Genomic DNA, 19,338 nt, shown 5'->3' on the forward strand with positions numbered 1-19,338 from the left:
GTCATATATGTGTAATAAAAAGTACTAAATAGGCTTAATTTCATTTATTAAGAAAACTTCTCCTGAGAAGATCGGTCTAAAACATCTTAGTTAAAGAAATGAAGCCCTATGAACAGGTCTGCTCTGTGGCATACGAGTTGTAGGGCTGTAATTTTTGTTTTTGCTTGCCATTATAAAAATGATATTGAGAACTAGGGAAATTGTCCATTGTTCCAATAGCAATGCTGGAAGGGTGGGAATGCTGCTGTGGCTGTGCCATTGATGCCTCATCTACATCTGCTCAGAAATTGAGTGGGATGGCAGAGCATGGGCAAAAATCTATTTATGTCGGTTCTTTCTTTGTTGCTAGCTTTTCTGGAGTAATGCTAGTATTAATGCAGTATTGGAATTTTGCCTGTGTTTGCTGCATTTGCAAATCAAGCTTTATCATTGAAAAGTATGTATAGTAAAATAATACACTTATTCATCTGTTATGCATTGAGCATACTTACAGAAATACCAGTATAACTATGCTTATAGAAATTCTGCATCAGAAACAGCGCGTGATGGCTTTTACTATGGAACTATTTTACTTTGCTGATACTCTGTTTACATTTAAACCCATGTGTCTATATTTAAGGTGCAATAGTGCTACGTCTTGCCAAATCATGGTTCCGTATAGGATCCTTGGAAATCTTAGCTCATTCTGGGGAGCTGGACTTACAAAGGTTTGAGTTTAATCTTCATAGTAACTATGTTAGTTTTCTTAAGAAATAAGTATGTATTAGAACGCATATATACAGTTGGAATTTGGACGTAAATTATTTAGAAAGGAAGATTGCATAACTTAGAAAGATAACATGCTATTTTTATACAAGCATATGAAAGACCTTACCTCATAAGGGTAAAGCCCCCTTGATATTTCTGAAGGCCTGGATCTTACAAAATGAGAAAGATTTTATAGCTGAAATAGTCCTGGTGACTAAGCATTGGGAGGGGTTGTTTGTTTTGGAAAGATTTGTAATTTTAGAGTATATGAGAGTATATGTTCCTATGTTTCTCATAGTTATCTGTGAAGCTAAATTAAAAAAATTATGAAATAACTCACTAGCATAAGTATGTTGTATAAAGTATGCTTTCCAGAAACATTCAGAAGCAGAGAAGTATGCTAGGTAAGAAATTGCTGCACAGTTTTAAGCCTCTTGGCAATATTAATTTGTGTGTCAAGCAATTAGCATGGCAAATTTTTGGTCTACTAATTAAATAATGTAAATATTTAAAAACTGGTCATTTCTCCTCAGGAGCAATGTAGTGGTTGATAATCACTTGCAATAGAAATTGTTCTGGGTGCTTAAAAACAAGCAATTGCTCATAGGGGCAGCTGAATATTGTAGTAACTGATATTTCAATTTAACTTTCCACATGACTGCGCTGTCTTTCTTTCTTTTTTTTTGTTTTTTAAATTGTACAGCAGATTGTTGTTGTAAAAGTGAAAGACTCAATTAAGGAACTGATTTTGAGGTTTGGTTTGGGTTGGGTTTTTTTGTTTTGTTTTTTGTTAAAGTATTTGTGACCCATTGTATTTAAGAACCATGTAAAGCTCACTTGTACTCATGCAGAATAGATGACTGCTTCCTGCTGGTTTTGGAGGGGCCCTCAGAAAGAATGGCCAAGAGCAGGCCAAGGCTAGTGTGACTGTCTGTGCTTCCTCCTCAGAGGAGGTCCTCCTGAAAGAGGATGACCTGGAGCAGCCAGCTAAAATCCAGAGGCAATAGCTTAGACACCCTTCTGAAGGTCAGGTTGCTAGGTACTCTGATAAAATTGTCACAGTTTGAGGGGAGTCCAGTAATTTGCTCCAACAACCTGATTAGAAGGTAAAATCTAGATATTTGTGTGCGCAGCCACACAACCCTTGCCCGGGTCCAGCCCCTGCCCAGGCTGCCTGCCCCATATGTAGATGGTGCTTCCAGCCACCTCTGCCAGTGGCCCTGGCTGGCTCTGGCCACAAGAGGTTCCTACAGGGAGCTCCTAAATGTACTAGATGCCAGCCGCTCTACTTTAAGGCTTTAGATCTGCAAAGATGTGCATTCTGACAGGCATTGCCATTTTTAATGCCCAGAAGGCAAATCACATCCTGGGCTGCATCAAAAGATGCATTGCTAGCAGGCCCAGAGACGTGATTCTTCTGCTTTACTTTGCTCTGGTGAGACCTCACCTGGAGTATTGTGTGCAGGTCTGGAGCCCTCATTATAAGAAGGACATGGACCTGATGGAGAGGGTCCAGAGGAGGGCCACAAGGATGATCAGGGGGTTGGAGCACCTCTGCTACGAGGACAGGCTGAGGGAGCTGGGGTTGTTCAGCCTGGAGAAGAGGAGGCTCCAGGGAGACCAAATAGCAGCCTTCCAGTACCTGAAGGGAGCCTACAGGAAGGCCGGGGAGAGCCTGTTTAGAAAGGCCTGTAGTGACAGGACAAGGGGCAATGGCTTTAAGCTGGAGGGGAGCAGATTTAGACTGGAGATTAGGAGAAAGTTCTTTACTGTGAGGGTTGTGGAGCACTGGAACAGGTTGCCCAGGGAGGTGGTTGATGCCCTGGAGATATTCAAGGTGAGGCTTGACGAGGCCCTGGGTAACCTGGTCTAGTTGGGGGTGTCCCTGCTGACTGCCTCTGCCAGTGGCCCTGGCTGGCTCTGGCCACAAGAGGTTCCTACAGGGAGCTCCTAAATGTACTAGATGCCAGCCGCTCTACTTTAAGGCTTTAGATCTGCAAAGATGTGCATTCTGACAGGCATTGCCATTTTTAATGCCCAGAAGGCAAATCACATCCTGGGCTGCATCAAAAGATGCATTGCTAGCAGGCCCAGAGACGTGATTCTTCTGCTTTACTTTGCTCTGGTGAGACCTCACCTGGAGTATTGTGTGCAGGTCTGGAGCCCTCATTATAAGAAGGACATGGACCTGATGGAGAGGGTCCAGAGGAGGGCCACAAGGATGATCAGGGGGTTGGAGCACCTCTGCTACGAGGACAGGCTGAGGGAGCTGGGGTTGTTCAGCCTGGAGAAGAGGAGGCTCCAGGGAGACCAAATAGCAGCCTTCCAGTACCTGAAGGGAGCCTACAGGAAGGCCGGGGAGAGCCTGTTTAGAAAGGCCTGTAGTGACAGGACAAGGGGCAATGGCTTTAAGCTGGAGGGGAGCAGATTTAGACTGGAGATTAGGAGAAAGTTCTTTACTGTGAGGGTTGTGGAGCACTGGAACAGGTTGCCCAGGGAGGTGGTTGATGCCCTGGACAATTCTATGATTCTATCCCAATTTCCTGAGCCTGTCTGTTGGACTGTGCAGCAGCACTGTTTTGGGAATGGCCCGTTACTATGGCAAGTAACCCTACTTCATAAGAATTCAACCAGAAAGTTTTCTGTCTGAGAATTCTAATGTAGAATTATTCCTTGCAATCGTATACTGTTTGGTTTTTTTTTCCGTAAAAAACTGATATTATTGCATGTAAAACTGGATCCTGGAGTGCTCTGGAAATTTAACACACAAGAATAATTTTAACTCTATGTGGAAGTCTCCAGACATATGTATGACTGGAACCTTAGGTTTTATCTCTAGGCATTTGGAAGGGCTTAATCCAAGACTCACTGGAATAAATAGATTGAATTTTCTAAGAACTATTTGCAGAAAGCCATAGATCTGCATTTAGCTGTTTGAAAACAAGAATTTTGAACGATCAGTTCTAAAAGTGCCAGTTTTGTTTAAAGAATTCTGACTCTTCTGTTACAGAAGATTGCTAGACTTTATCATCCAGGAACATTTTCCATTAATAGCCATGAATGATTCAAATAGATATCTGGTAAGTCTTTTTCAAAAGTTGTTTTTATTTTCCACAAGCATGCGAACAATTATACAAAGCTTCTCAAAGTTTCACATTTTAAAAGATTTTAAAATGTGAAGTAAGCTTCCAGGCTTTGTTAGTGAAAGTCTGTTAATTCTCTTCCTTAAAAGCCTCCTTGAAGTTTGGTTTTTTTTTTCCCAATGTCAAATATGAACATTCTTCACCAGTTTTCATTATTGAATTGTTTGTTGGAAACCTATTTTCTTTTATTTTTTGTTCTCTGACTGCTCAGATTTTAATTGAGCAGTGGTCATGAAGTGATGAATTACGCTTTTTCTACTATAAATGTAGTATATATAGTATATACTAGTATATACATTAGTGTATGTAGTGTCTTTGTTTCTTTTTTGAGTTTTTAATTTCTTTTAGGGCATCTCTATGTACTTACTTAACTATTGTCTTTGCTGAATAAAGTTATTGTGTAGTCACATCATTTAGAATGTGAATGAAAAGGCCTGACAGACAGAGATAAACATTTAAAAATAGAATGTAGGACTTCTACAATCTTTCTAAAGCGAATAAATTGTTTATGCCATTGTATTCCGTATTTTTGATTCAGAAGACTTGAAGTAAAAGATGTATTTGATTTTAGGAATTTTTCTCTACAGTCGTATCAGAGACTGCAAACCTGATTGCGCTGTGGATGTCTGTGGGGTTTGCACATGGTAAGCTGCAGTAGATGGCCTTGGCTTTGCAGGAGTGACTCTTTATAGTCTGTATATTTAGAGGTGGCTTTTATTTGTCACTTTGTTCTTCAGTTCTTCTGGTATCTCTGCCTGCAACAGTATCTGTTATGCATTCATATACAAGTATTTTCGTAACAGAGCTAGGAGCACTTTCTGATCTTTCAAAGCATGACCGTGTCTGACAGAAACAAGAATGTGAGAGCAAGAATCCTCAGAATTGGTCTAACAGTCTGATGTACAAAGACTGTGTACCGATGTCATATATAAGTTTAATTGCACTGAATTTGATGCATCAAACCTGGCCTTTTGTGGTGTATAGGATACAGTGCTGTCCAGCTTTGTTTCAGATTTATATTATGAAAAACAAAATAGCATTGTCTGGCTAATACAGCACCCAGTCAACTTGCAAGGAAGCAGCCAATGACCAAATTGCAAGACGCTGCTTCAGTACTGTGCAGCCATGGAAGGAAAAGGGAACAGTGCCACCTAGGTACAGAAACCAGATGCAAGATAATGTAGTGAACAGTTTCTCTTTTTCTTTCTTAAAATGCATGTCAGGTCAAGAGTAAGAGAGACAAGTTTATTTTCCAGAGTTTGATTTCTAAAAGATAATGGCCTCAAAGTTCTCTAGATTTGGTGGATCTATTTCACAGCAATTTTTTTAAAAGCTACAGGGTTGAATTTTAACTTTTGTTTCTCCTTCTTGTTTAATTGCAGGTGTGTGCAACACAGATAACTTCAGTTTATTATCCATAACAATAGATTATGGTCCGTTTGGATTTATGGACTCCTATGACCCAAGTGAGTGCAGCACCTGTTTTTAAAACACAATTTTTTACTTAAAATAAATCCTTTATATTAATTTATGTAGTTTCTGTGTGCATGAGAACTCCTAACATTATTAGCAGAAAAATCCCAAGCGTATGTAGAAAAATCCCGAGCATATGTATTGTTTGAAGAGTTTTAGGGAAAAAAAAATGTATCAGAGGCCAGTTGTATGATGCACTATACTGGTTGCATTTCAAGTGCTAAAAGTCTTGTTAATGAAATATTACTATTAAACCCACTGTCAGGAGAATGTTTCCAGTTGAACTTCATCAACTGAATAGATGCTACAGCAGAAACCTAGAAAACTGAAAATTGTGTATTGCTGTAAGCAGCCAAAAACAAAAGTAGTATACAGTAACTTTGCATGCATCATGCTCTAGCTTTATAGTCACAGCAGCTAATTATATGTTGGAAGAAAACAAACCTACCCAGTCATGGCAACCTTTCTTTGAAAGTCTGAATTCAGTTGGTCTGAGATTGATAGATGTAATGTGTGCATTACATCTATATAGTAATCTAGATGTAATCTAGATTAGTAATCTAGATAGTACATCCAGATAGATGTAATAATCTGCATTTATGTCCAGTATGTACATAAATGCAGATTATGAGATTATTGTTTAGAGGTTGTATCTGAGTAAGCTTCAGAACCAGCAGTGGTTATCTCGCTGTCTGTTTTCATGAGGCTGCAGCCTCACATTAAGGAAATCTCATGAGAATAAATGTAATTTTTTTTTCTATCGTACTGAAAAAAACAGGGCTTTTCTGGTTTTAGATCTTTCTCTGTATGGTGGATTGACCCCAGCCAGCAAGTAAGGACCCACCAGCCAGTCATTCACTCCCCCCTGCTGAGGGTTGGGGGAGAGAATTGGAAAATCAAAGCTCATGGGTGATGAAAAGACAGTTGAATAAGCAAAGGGGGAAAAAAAAAGGGGTGGGGGCAACCAACATGTGATGTGTCCCCTCCCAGCCCCTTGGCCACCCCCAGCCTCACTTGCTGGGATTGCAGAGTGAGACCAGAGAAGGTCTTCATGCTGGGCAAGCATTGCTTAGCAATGGCTAAAACATCGTTGTGTTACCAACACTGTCCTAGTCACAAGTCTAAAACACAGTGCCATTCAGGCTGTATGGAGAAAATGAACTCAGTCCCAGCCAGGGGCAGTACACCCAAGAACCAGATAAAATGCTGTAGAGTTAAAATTCAGTTTTGAACCACTCACCAAACCTGAGAGATGTGTCAGTTCTCCTCCTTAATGCTCCATTTGTCATTAATTTCCTCTGAGGACTCAGGCAATGCTGTGTGCATCCATCAGCTTATCTGCAGTTGATCTGAGCATGGGCTTCATGCTGCATCAGTTCAGAGACTGGTGCTGTAGCTCTGCAGACATTTTACTTCTGGATACCTGTAACTTGCATAGCACGTATTTGTTGTCTCCCAAGTACTGGATTTGCATACTGGAACGTGCTAGCCCTAATTTTTGTGTGAAAAGCTTGCCTGTAGAACTGAAACAAATCTTTCTTGCTGTTACTTTTCAAAAAATACTTGTAAATACTGAGTCTGGTCGCACAGTTATTTGCTTAGTCTGTGTGCTAAATAGTAGCACTGTATCTAGCAAAAACATTGAATAAGACGTTGCTTTTAGTGTAAAAATGGTCACCTCTTTAAATGTCTGAAAATTTATTTTGTATCTTCAAGTAGGAAAATGTCACTTGTAACATGTGGGAACTGTCTGTGAAGGATGTATTCCTTAGATTTGCAAATAATAGAGCTTGAGTAAATTCACTGTAAATAAGTATCCTTATGATCTGATTTTAAATATTAGAGTAACTTAAGGGCTTTTATTAATTTGCTGGGCAAGTATAAAATGAGTGCACTTCAATATATTAACATTGTTTGTTTATTGGAATTACTCTGTTGCAATGTGTTTTTTTTGAAACAGATTTTGTACCAAACACATCTGATGATGAAAGGAGGTATAAAATAGGAAACCAGGCAAATGTTGGGCTGTTTAATCTGAGCAAGCTGTTACAAGCTCTAAAACCTTTATTGGATCCCAAGCAAAAGCAGCTGTAAGTAATCCTTAAAATATATTGGTGCTTAAAAGAACTAGTGAGATGGGAGACCCGCTAATCACCATATGCATAGGAAAGAAAGGGATTAGCTTATCTTTTTTTCTAGGTGGAAAATAATTCTGAATTAATTATTGGTCAGAATAAGGTGGAGGGAGGGGAGAAGGATTTTCATTGTTCATCAATAAGAGCAGAATGTGACTGGGAGGTGATCTTAGATGTTGTGTGTTCCATTCTCCTTTCCCTAAGGTAGGACCTTTGCCTGTAGCTTTCTATTCTTGTCCAGTGTATTCTTTAAGGTGCTTGCTTATGAAGACCATACATTCTCCTGAAGTGATGAGGTAGTATTTTAATACCTGATTGTAAAGATTCTGACATGAATCTTCTTTTGTGTGGTTTAAACTTGTAACTTCTTACTCAGTACGAAAAGGAAGACCATTGTATTTTTCCTCTTTGCAGCAGTTATTTATGTTTTTGAAGCCTGTTAAAATGTTTCCCCTCAGTCTTTTTCCCACTGCAGATCCTGATTGATTCAGAATATCAATGTGTGTGAGGTATCAGATGAAACAATTTTTCATTAATTAGAGTACAGTAGGATTGTAGCCACAGTAGGATTGTAGTTCCACAGAATTAGACATTTCCTTTTTCTTTTTTTTGCAGAGCTTCCCAGATTTTGGAGGGATATGGTGAGCGCTATTACATCCGGTATGGAGTTCCAGAACTCAAGCCTTACAGTCACAATGCTATGTCACATTATATGACGCTTCCTTACCTTTTTTTGTTATTTTCAGTTTCACAGAACTATTCAAAGCAAAATTGGGTCTTCTTGGAGAGAATGAGGATGATAACTATTTGATTGCTTTCCTCCTAAAAGTAAGTTTGCTTTGCTAATTTTTTTGGCAAACGTCTGGACCCTCATACTTTAAAAACTCAAAAGTATCTTTTTTCACCAGCTTATGGAAGATACAAAGGCTGATTTTACAATGCTTTTTTGGCAAACGTGTGGACCCTCATACTTTAAAAACTCTGATAGAAGTATCTTTTTTCACCAGCTTATGGAAGATACAAAGGCTGATTTTACAATGACATTTCGACAGCTCAGTGAAATTACTGAAGACCAGTTAAAGCAGCTCCATATTCCTGAGGTATTAATTAATACAAGCACCCAAATTTAGGAATACTTAATATAAAATGAGTAAATCAGGTTGTACATAACCCTGTAAAAGAGAATGTCTCAAGCCTTGATTTGCCTGGGAAACATGTCATTGTAGCACTATTAGGGACAGGGAGGCTAACATATCTGTGTCATGCTACCACCCCATGTTAAGGTTGTAGCATTATTAGGGGACAGGGAGGCTAATGTATCTGTGTCATGCTACCACCCCATGTTAAGGCTGTGTCTAATAAAGAAGGATACATTAACAGAGAGTGCTAATGAAAGATACATTAATGAAGAGTGCTCAAGTAAAACGTTCAGTCTCTGGTACAGGTCCAATATGAGTAGTCATAAATATTTATACACAGGTGGGAATGTGATTTTCTTCACATTTAAGGTGGGTCTGCTGGAAAGAATTTTCCTTCCTTCATTCCCTCCCCCACTTTTTTGTTTTGTTTTGCTTATGAATACCTTCTCATAGTATTTCGTGAGACACAAATTAAGTTGGTCAGGGCTCATGAGTAAAATTTGAACCTCTGGCTGAGAATGTGATTTTCTTCACATTTAACGTGGGTCTGCTGGAAAAAACTTTACTTCCTTCACTCCCACCCCCACTTTTTATTTTGTTTTGTTTTGCTTACGAATACCTTCTCATTGTATTTCGTGAGACACAAATTAAGTTGGACAGGGCTCATGAGTAAAATTTGAACCTCTGGTTGATCAAAAACTATTCTTAACATGGGGCTACCAGGTGTCTGAAACATCTGCTCTCAGGCCCATCAGCTTGTCTCAGTATCTAATGCCAAGTGAGATCCCATCTCATCATTAACTCTTGTTGGAGTCCCAGTCCATAGTGGTCTCTCACCTCCCTTGGGCACAAGATCAGTTTTAAAAGTAGCTTAAAGCATAGGAATACATGTTTCATTGTGTCCTGCTCAGCCTGCTGTCCCATCCGGTGTTGCTGCTAACTCAGCCTAAACTTACTCTTCAGGACAAAGTATAATCATAAAAGAGATGACAGCATCAAAATAAAAGAGATGAGAGCATCAAAATAAAAGAGATAAACCTCTTACCTGGATAAAGTGCAATCTTTAGAAGTGAAAATTGGCTGAAATGTTTGAACTGAAGTGAGATGCTGAGCAAATAATGGATAAAAATGTGGAGGGGAAATTCTGAAAAAAAAGTTTGTGAGTACCTGATCTGGAAAGGAAAAAAAGGAAGCCTTTTTGCAAGAGCCAAAGGATTTTTTTTTAATTTTTATTCTTTAATACAGTGCCTTTTCCACATAGGGAATATTCTTCGCTTTGTCTGGGAAACCATTGCCTTTCTGTAACTTCTGACTTATATCTGTCTTTGAATCGAATTAAAAATGAGAGCAGGTAGATTTACGAGGTTGTTTTAGGGAGCAGAATGACTGTGTGTAAAGCTTAGAATGAAAATGAGGAGTTACTGTTTCTTTTTCTGGTTGTGTCCTAGATAATTAAGTGATTTTGACCATATTCTCTGTTTTTGCTTGTTTTCTTCTGTTAAGTAAGAGGTCTAACCTGACCTTTTCTATGAGCTTGAAACCATTAATAGTTAAAAAGAGGAGATCTTCTAGTGGTAAAGCAGGTACAATTTTATGCTGGCGAAAAGTTCTATTTTTTCTAAGACTTTTTAATAATAATTTCATCTGCTGTTTATTCACACTCTAATACTTTGTCAGTAGCAAAGTAAGTTCTCGTGTTGGTTTGTACAAAAACTTTTTTTTTTTCAGCTGCACACCAAAATTGACCTAAAAATGCCAGAGTCCTTTGGGAACACTGCAGAAGTCCTTACATTTAGTATTAACTGGAAACATTCTGAAATTCCCCCCAAAGCAGCCTAACCCTGCACATCTTGGAACAAATGCTTGACTCCCGCACTCACCTGTTACCTGCTTGCCTGACCCCCAGCTCTTAGTCACTTCTGTAATTTTAACTCATTTTTATACTCAAATGTGGTTTTCATTATATTTTTGACTCCCGTTCCTTTAGAAAAAACACAGATGTGATCAAAACTTTGTTTTGTTCTTGCTTTTAATTCCCCTTAACTTTTGCCCATTTTTCCTTGCGTATCTGCTGTTCACTTCCTTTTATCTGTGTCCATTTCTTTCTAATCTGTTCTTTCTCTGAAGTTCATTTTTTGTCTGTGAGCTTTGGCTGCTTTCTCTCAGCCGAGCGATACGAAGCAGCTGTTTAGTTCAGTGGAGTCAGCCAGGGAAGCTGCGTTTGTGGTGGTTCTCCAACACTGGAGGCACTAACTCCAAGCTCTGCTTTCTCTCTGTTTGCCTTTTCCAAGTTGTGTCTCCTCTCCCTTCTTCTTCTCCTGCTGTCTCTATTCTTCTCCTCAGTCTTCTCCCATCCCTGTAGCCTTAAGTTTCTCCTTTCACATCTTTCTTTATCAATATATTATGCATATTCCACAATTTTGGAAAAAAACCAGCCACATCTCTATAAATAGATCTGGTCCGTGTACATAACTCAGAAGACAGTTAAGTCTGTAGTTATGTAGCCTAAAAAAATAAATTAGGTCAGACAATAAGCCAAGAAAAAAGAGGGATGAAGTGCTAGAGGGGCTTCGATAGAATTTGCCATGACAGAGATGGATTAATACGGATATCTCACTCTATCAAAAGTAAATAATTTAAATACAGAGGAAAAGATATAGTAGAATTTTGGGGGACAAAATTCCTTCAAGGGTCATCACATTTCCCTCTTATATCCTTTCAATATTCATTTGCTTACTTTGTTTTTTTCTTAACAGGAACAAAATTCTGATTACCCTCCATTAACTGTTTCTTTCTCTTCAGGAGTTCTGGGCTCTCCAGGATCTGAGTAAACACAAGTTGTTTTCAGAATGGGTTACTATGTACCTCTTGAGATTAAATCGGTAAGCATGATGCAGTTTCAAGTGTCAAAATAACTTCTTATGCCTTTTTTGTCTTTATGGTTCTAGATTGTGCTAGATTCCACAATAATTACTAGCATAGTTCTGTTTAGACACACAGGTACACAAAAATGACATGGGAGGAGTGGTCTGTGTTTGTTCTCTTTCATTGAGCAATTGATCAGGTTTCTTTGGTTAATAATTTTTGTTAAAATACCAGTCCTACAGATTGAGCCCAAGAATCTGAAAGTGAGGCTCTGCAAATACATAGGAATGAATAGTGTTTCATTACTGGTAATACACGTATTTTTTACTATGTAATAATATGGTTTTAGGATGACAAGGGGTGGAAATGGAACAGCTGCAAACACACAGACTGTGTTTGGAAGCAGCTGGTGTTGCACAGATAGGCACATGTGTGTTAGAACATCCTACCCATTCTTTTGTCTTAAATCAATAAAGAATTCAATGTGGTTTTTTCTTAATAATATATGTTTATCTTAATATATATTCTTAATCATGTGGCTGATAGTAAAGAGAAGTACATATCAGGTACTTGGACATTTTATTCAGTAAATACAGTTCTTACAGAAAAAAATCAATACAAGATACAACACCTGCAAGAAATTGTGCAGTTTTTTCCAAGTCTAATCATTCTTACAGATTCACACCTGCTTCCACTAAACACAAAAGCAGAACACTTAATGATTCTAATGAAAGTCAAATGAAATATTTCTAAAAATAAGTATCAAGCTCATTAGCTAAAGCACTTTCTTTTTTCTTCTTTTGCTTTGTTTTTCATAGTAACAAGGGTGATTCAGACGGCAAGAGAAGAACACGAATGACAAGTGAGTAAAACAGTCCAAAGGAATTCATATGCTTGGAGATGGCAGCTATCTATTTACATAGGTTTTTTTCAGTGTTAGTTATTTTTCCTTTTGAGGACAACTAAAATGTACTGTTTTCCTGAAGAGGAGAAACTCTAATTACACCGCTGCAAATACACTATACACCTGCTGTGGCTATCTCTGCTTTCACCCAGTTGGGTAATTAGAATCCAGCCACGTGTGCATGGCTGGACTTGTGAATATATATGTGCTTTTTGTATGAGCTAAATGATCAAGATGTTCCTTGGCTACATTGAAACACGTTTCCTTCTCAAGGATCCTCCCTTCTCCCTCCTTAAAAAAAGAGAAAAATTCTTAATTTAAGTCTGCATTTATGAAGAAACTGGTCTGGCCCAAACACCTTCTGTTGTGAGTACAGTCCTGGTCCTGTCAGAGTCTGAGGCCTAAGAGTCTGAGACCACGGAAATGCTCCACAGCTACTAGTCCAAGTAGCTCTTCTCTTGATTCTGCTGGTTTTGAAGGACACAGCACATGTCAGTTCATATTTTGGAGGACTGAAATCACAAATGATGAAGATGTCATGAAGAAGGCTTTTCCATCAGTTTTCACATAGGCTGCTCTGACCTGTGTCACACCGTATGTGAATACAGACAGCCAGGCAATCCAGCTCAGCTGTCCATAGCAATCTTCATTTACCTACTTGTTTATTTTTCTTTCCTTTATTTGTTGTTTACCTTTTTGTATTTTTTTTCTCTTACTTTTGTTTTTAACCCTCTTTTTTACAATTTCCATTTGGGGGCTGCGGAGGTGCCAGGTTTTTCTGTGCTTTGGTGCTTGTGGACTTGGTTATTTTTTTTTCCTTTTGATTTACCTGGAAGGTACTTTGAATTCACCAACTTATTCTAAATACAGAATGGTGGAGTTACTGCATTTAGCTGTCTATCTCAGCAGATAGGAAATTCTAAAAATATTGTGGGAGGTGGTGGTTGTTTTTTTTTTCGGACCTGCAGTGGTAAATTTGTGAAATTTGCCTGTAAAAGACAACTGAAAATCTCTGGATGAAAGGGAGTGAAGGAAATGGAAGATCTGATCAAATTCTGCATGAGGTATTTATGCTTCATTGTTGAGCTGCTTTGCAGGCTGTTATATTCTCATTTCTAACTGAAACAGCTGTACTCTTTTGTTATATATTGATCGGCCACTTTCTTCAAAAGTTTTAATTGATTTGGTAGGAAAATGGCAGCAGACAGCACTGGCGTTCAGTAATAAGACAGTAAAAATTACGTCAGGCAGGAATTTTCATCACATGGAAGACCTTAATGTTTGCATCCACGTTTTCTGACCAAGGCTCTGTCCATTTTTAGGCACACTTCTTACAATTTTACATGCATTTTTAGAAAGTTAATATGAAAACAGTTACCAAGAAGAAAGATTTGGTTTATTATTTGTATTTTGGTAAGGTTAAGAAGTTGCAGCTGTGAGACTCCGAGGCTCTTTGCTCAACGACTCTTTCGAGGTTTTGAGCTCCCGTTTTCCTCAGCTAAAACTTAATGCTGAAAGCTGTCTAAACATACTTCTTCTTCTTCTGGATTTTGAATCTGCTTATGGAGAAGATTATGATATTCTGAGCTTTTATTCCAAATCAGAAAGGATCTTAGTTTGGGGACGATCTTCTGCTAACCAGCACTGGGGTTGTCTACGTGTATCTCAGGGGATCATACAGTACAGGAGCCAGACAAAGCAGAGAAAAGGTTTTGTCTCCAGGATAACACTTGTGCTCTTGTCTCCATTTTGGTAACAGTCCAAAACTTGGATTCATGTTTAAGTTTCATGGTTTTTTTCATGTTTTAAGGATTCATGGTTAAGTTTGTTTTCTTCCATATAACCTGTCGTCACAATATATTCAGACAGCAGAGCTACCAGATATTCCTAACAGACTGACTACTACTGTTAATTGGTTATTGGTCTGTTTAAAATCTTATTTTCTTCTTAAAATGAACAAACTTTGTTACATTTTTGCTAGCTTCTCCATATTACAGTGTGACTGAAGTTTCTTAGAGTTTTGTTGTTGTTCTCTGTTACATTTAAATAGATCTCTTGGATATACCCCCTGTGATCTCTTAATTTTTTTGAAGTATTTGCTTGTAACAGCTGCCCTTGTTAGTACAACTTGCAGCCCAAATCTGGCTCAACTCACTCAACTGTGCATTTTTACCCAGCATTTCATGATAAAGACAAAACTGTCAGGGCTCTTACAGATTTTTATATGGGTTGGTAAGTCCCACTACATCTCTTATCGCTGTCTTTAGAACTGACTGACCTTGAATATATTGCCATTATCACCTCGTTATTCATCACCTTTCCTTCATCATTAGTAAGTCTAGTAAAATATCTCATGTCCCAAAGTACATTACCTTGAACCATTTAAAGTTGATCACATTCGTTATCTTCATTTTTACCGCTCTCCATTTAGTTTTTAGTCCTTAGTAGCACATTATCTTTTACTGCCTAAACATAGTTCCTTAGGAGTTGATCAAAAAGATTTGACAATCCACATCCCCGTACAAGTCTATCATTGTATTTCTTTAGAAAAGAAACATGTAAAAAAAACCTGTAGACCAGATCACAAAATGCTTGCAAGGGCACAAAATCTTCTTCTTCTTTGTCCTTTTCTTATCTGGCTTGTCTCATTCTCTCATAATTTTCTTGTCACTTGTGTTAATTACAGATATTTTTAATGCCACTGTGAAACTTGTCAATTTGCAATTGTTAAGAATATATTTCTGGGACAAATATTCTCCTGCTACTGTGAGTCATGGTTTTAATGTGAATTATCATTTTTTGTATGAGTCATATGTTAACTTCTCCACCTTTTAAATATTCTTTTTATATTATTATCACACTTTACTGTTGAAAAGCCATTTACTGGATTAAATCAAATACCTGGCCAGAGCAAATCACTTTGCCAAGTGGGAATTTGCTGGTTTTTAGCAGTTAGGGGAGAGTGTTGTTATAACTCTGTAAAGGTTATCAGGGTTCCAAATTGCCAGTCTTATTTATTGGCTTTTGTTTAATGTATGTAAGTACATACAGAGCAGCCGTAATGATGTGAAAGAGTTGAATGTTTGTACCTGGATGGATGGCATCTCAGTCTCCATTCCCATGGATGCTGTGCTGGAATGGTCTTCTCTTACCTGGGCAGCTTTTCTGGAGGGAGTGGCAGTGCCACCTCAGATGCTTCTGATGCCAGCCCATTTTCTGATTTTGTAAGAGACCTCCACCTTCTCTCTTCTGGCAGGAGCAGGAGTGGTCAGAGTTGAGCACTTAGAGCACAGAGTGATTTTTGGTTTTGTCCTTTACTTTTCTAAATAACATGAAGGCCCTTTGTTTAATATTGCTGTACGGCAAATCTTGTGGCTTAAAATGGCTATCATTCAGTTCCAAAGATAAAAGAATTTAATTGTATTGCGATACATAAAATAATCATGCAAGCATTGTTCCACTGATTACACAGCTTCAGTAAGTTCTGGTTTGTTAGCTGGTTAAATGGTGCTTCTTAGAAGGAGTAGTTACTACAGAGAAGCCTGTTCACTGCTCTAGACACTGATTCTGTATGGGGAGCTATTAAATATGAATATGAATAAAGCCCTGTGATTGTCCAACCACAGAACCTCAGGAGGAGCCAGTCATAGCTTTTCTCAAAGACATCAGTTGTCTTGGTCATCAGGTAAGACAAACAAGTGATGTTTGCAAGCTGAAGCAACGGTACGAGGAGATGCAAGAATAGTGTGAATTGGGAAATGGAAACAGACTAGGTTTAATCCCTTCACCCAAAATATTGCTTCTGATCATCCCCCTCCTAATATAATGTATTATTTATAAATTAAATAACATCACAACTAATTGATTAGAGGACTGAGTAGAGGGAAATTTGAGATGGTGATTTTGATGAATACTCTGCTTTCTCTAATACCTTCTTTCAAATATGCTGTAAAGGTATTTATAAGAGTGTTTTCTAAAGCCACATGGATTTTTCTGAAAGACATCTATTATATAAAACTGATGTTTTTTCTTATAAAACCTACTGGGACATCAATGAAAAGGGAAGGAACAGATGAAGTTTGTGTATGCCCATAAATCACAGACTTTTGTTTTCAAAGTCCATGGGTGAAATGCCCCTAGTATCACAAATTAATCTCTTCATGGAATAATCAGTTACTGAATTAGGGAAAATATGGAGATGAAGGTCAAATTAAGATTTACAATGCAAGCCTGAAGTGTTTGTTACAATTAATCTGTAACTTTCTTTTTAATCATTAATTAAAGGGGAAACTTTCTGAAGTAGAATCTTAGGCTTTAATTGCAGAGCAAAAATAAGAGTTGTTGTTGACATTATCCGCAAAAAATGGATAATAAAAGCCATGTGTGCTTAGGAGAACTGGCCTTGGCACACACTTTGACAGAACTCCTTTTACAAGTTGTTAGTTGCTGTCCTGTAAGATAGAACCTGGTTTACTCATTCAGCAGTTTAATTTTCAATGTCCCTATAATCTCCTGACCACTAATTAGACACAATCAGCCTGGAAGAAGCCGGAGAAGCAGTGCAGCTGTCATGGGGCTTTCCAAAAAGATACAGCAGACAGTTGTGGAAAAAACTGGGGAACCTCCCCACACCCTCACCAGGAAATGCAAGTTGAAAAAGTAGTTTCTAAAAAAATACAGCTGAAATGCAACATCAAAGGCTTTCATGGATAAACTTTTGATATATGATAGGAATATCTAAATACATATACTTTAATGAAGATCTTAATAATTCCTTTTTAAATTAAGTAATAAAATAGTCATTTTTAGAATCTCCAGGAAAATACTGACAACATTGAAATATGGTCTCCAGCAACGTAGCAGGAACTTGGGCTGTGGGAAACTCATCACATTTGAGAAGTCTGCTGGTGTTCGTAACAGGAGATTATTTGTGTATCAATATGATGTTCTACGCTGTTTTGTTTGGCACTTTGGCATTACTGATTGTGCAAGTTTAAAAACTCCTTTTTAGCAGCTCATAAAAATATATTGATTCATTCCTTTTCCTTTTTATGCATTTTTTTTTCTTGATCTGCAAATCAAACCTTTTTTATGATTTCAATGACACGTTTCAATGACTGTGTTTTCCTTTTGTTGAATACGTCTAACTAAATTTAGCATGATTTACTTTTGGTTTCAGCTGTTAATCCTAGATACATTCTGAGGAATTGGATGGCAGAATCAGCAGTGCAAAAAGCTAATTTGAATGATTTCTCAGAGGTAAAATACTTCTTTTCTTTCCTGATGTATTTATTAACAATTGGCATAATTGTTAATGAAACAGTTGTTGCATTTACACTTTGAATGTATGCTACACTTTGGCCAACACTGTATTAATATAATCTACTATTACAAATATTAACAAAATTATTAATAGTGTTAATTATAAATAGGAGTGACTATATTAATAGTAGTAATAGTTTCTGGAGCTTGGGTAATATAATATGGTTGGACTCAATGATCCCAAGGGTCTTTTCCAACCTGAATGATTCTATGGTGAAGTGCCAGAAGCTTTTCATGTTTGCAGGAAAACATTTTGTATGAAAACTGACCTATTTTAATTGCTTCCAGGTTCGTCTTCTACAGCAGATTTTACAACATCCCTTCCAGAGGCAGCAGGCTGCAGAGAGAGCGGGCTACTCCCTGCGGCCCCCAGCTTGGGCCAAGGACCTCAAAGTCAGCTGCTCATCCTGAACTCATCCTGCTCATCCTGAACTCATCCTGCTCATCCTGCTGCAACTTGAACAAGCCAGAAAAATCATCCATGTCAAAGCTCAGGCCTTCAAATGGGATTAATGGATCAAGCTCCAGGAACTTCTCTCCCTTACACTTGGTTGACTGGAATCTGCTACTCTGCAAGGCAAGACAAGGTCTTGGACCAACTTTATAAAGTCTAAAGATTAGAGAAATGGACCGCTATCTATGGTTTCATTGGCAAATTATATTGGTGTTTATAACTCTGCCCTTCATATTCAACTGTGCATTAATTTGAGTCCCAATATGTAAGTTCTGCCAAACTATCATAACTTCTCAGAATTCATGGCTGATCAGGTGGGTCTCAGTAAGTTTTAATGGCTGGTCAATTTAAAATCCATCTAAGATAATTTTAATCATAAAGTATTTTGATGAATGTTCTTGCTGTTACTCACTGTTCAAATGTAATTGTATTCTGAAGATATAAATGTTACTAAGTCTTTTGCAGAGCTGGAACAGAGGATGATCTTGTTATAGTTGAATTTAAGGCAAACCGAGTCCGAAATAGGTTCACTAAATATTTATTAAGGTAGGAAGGCAGAAGCAGCGCTGGGCGGCCGGGGAGTCACAGCTCCACCAAGGGCTGGCAAATTCAGGCAAGGTAAACAGCTCCTTTTATCTTCTTTTATTTATAAGTGATTTGCTGATCAAACCTAGACAATACCTCACAAGCTGCATGTAATTCAGGATTTTCATTTGGTATAATTTTCATCTCCAGTTCTGATTGCTTCATCACCATTAGCTGCACTTTTTCCAACCTGCTTTTAACAAAAGTTACAAGCTTATTAATGATAGAAGGTCCAAAAGTCAGAGCCAATAACAACATTATGAGGGGTCCCTCCAAAGTAGAAATTAAGGTAGTCAGCCAGGGTGACCGATTACACCAGGATTCATACCAGGAGGACTGAGCCTCCTGTTCTCTTTTTCTTTTCTCTAATTCCTAACTTCACGTTTTTGAATGAATATTAGTCCTCCTCTATCAGTTCCAGATTCCCAATATCGCATTCCCCAGGTCCGTCCAAATAACCATCCGTGGTCATCAGGCTGCAGGATTTCTAATATAACATGCTTACAGTTGCCTAGATGGGGGCCCTCTATATGTCCATCCCAGCTTGGAGTCAGCGGCTTACAACCTCTGG

At 38.1% G+C, this 19,338-nt stretch overlaps 1 protein-coding gene across 1 annotated transcript; it reads left to right on the forward strand.

Annotated features, from left to right (window-relative positions):
- Window positions 1-619: 619 nt before the first annotated feature.
- On the forward strand, window positions 620-18,655 carry LOC106890167 (UPF0061 protein ETA_18310-like; the record flags this gene model as incomplete). Its single annotated transcript, XM_014945788.1, has 12 exons — window positions 620-707; window positions 3,758-3,827; window positions 4,462-4,534; window positions 5,273-5,356; window positions 7,324-7,453; window positions 8,114-8,158; window positions 8,245-8,326; window positions 8,506-8,598; window positions 11,440-11,519; window positions 12,321-12,364; window positions 17,586-17,665; window positions 18,017-18,655. Coding segments are annotated over 12 exons (992 nt in total), but the record flags the coding sequence as incomplete, so codon positions are not given.
- Between the last annotated feature and the right edge of the window lie 683 nt (window positions 18,656-19,338).

This window comes from Calidris pugnax, unplaced genomic scaffold (assembly GCF_001431845.1).
Source record: "Calidris pugnax isolate Ruff unplaced genomic scaffold, ASM143184v1 scaffold19, whole genome shotgun sequence".
In the NCBI taxonomy this organism is placed as follows: domain Eukaryota; kingdom Metazoa; phylum Chordata; class Aves; order Charadriiformes; family Scolopacidae; genus Calidris; species Calidris pugnax.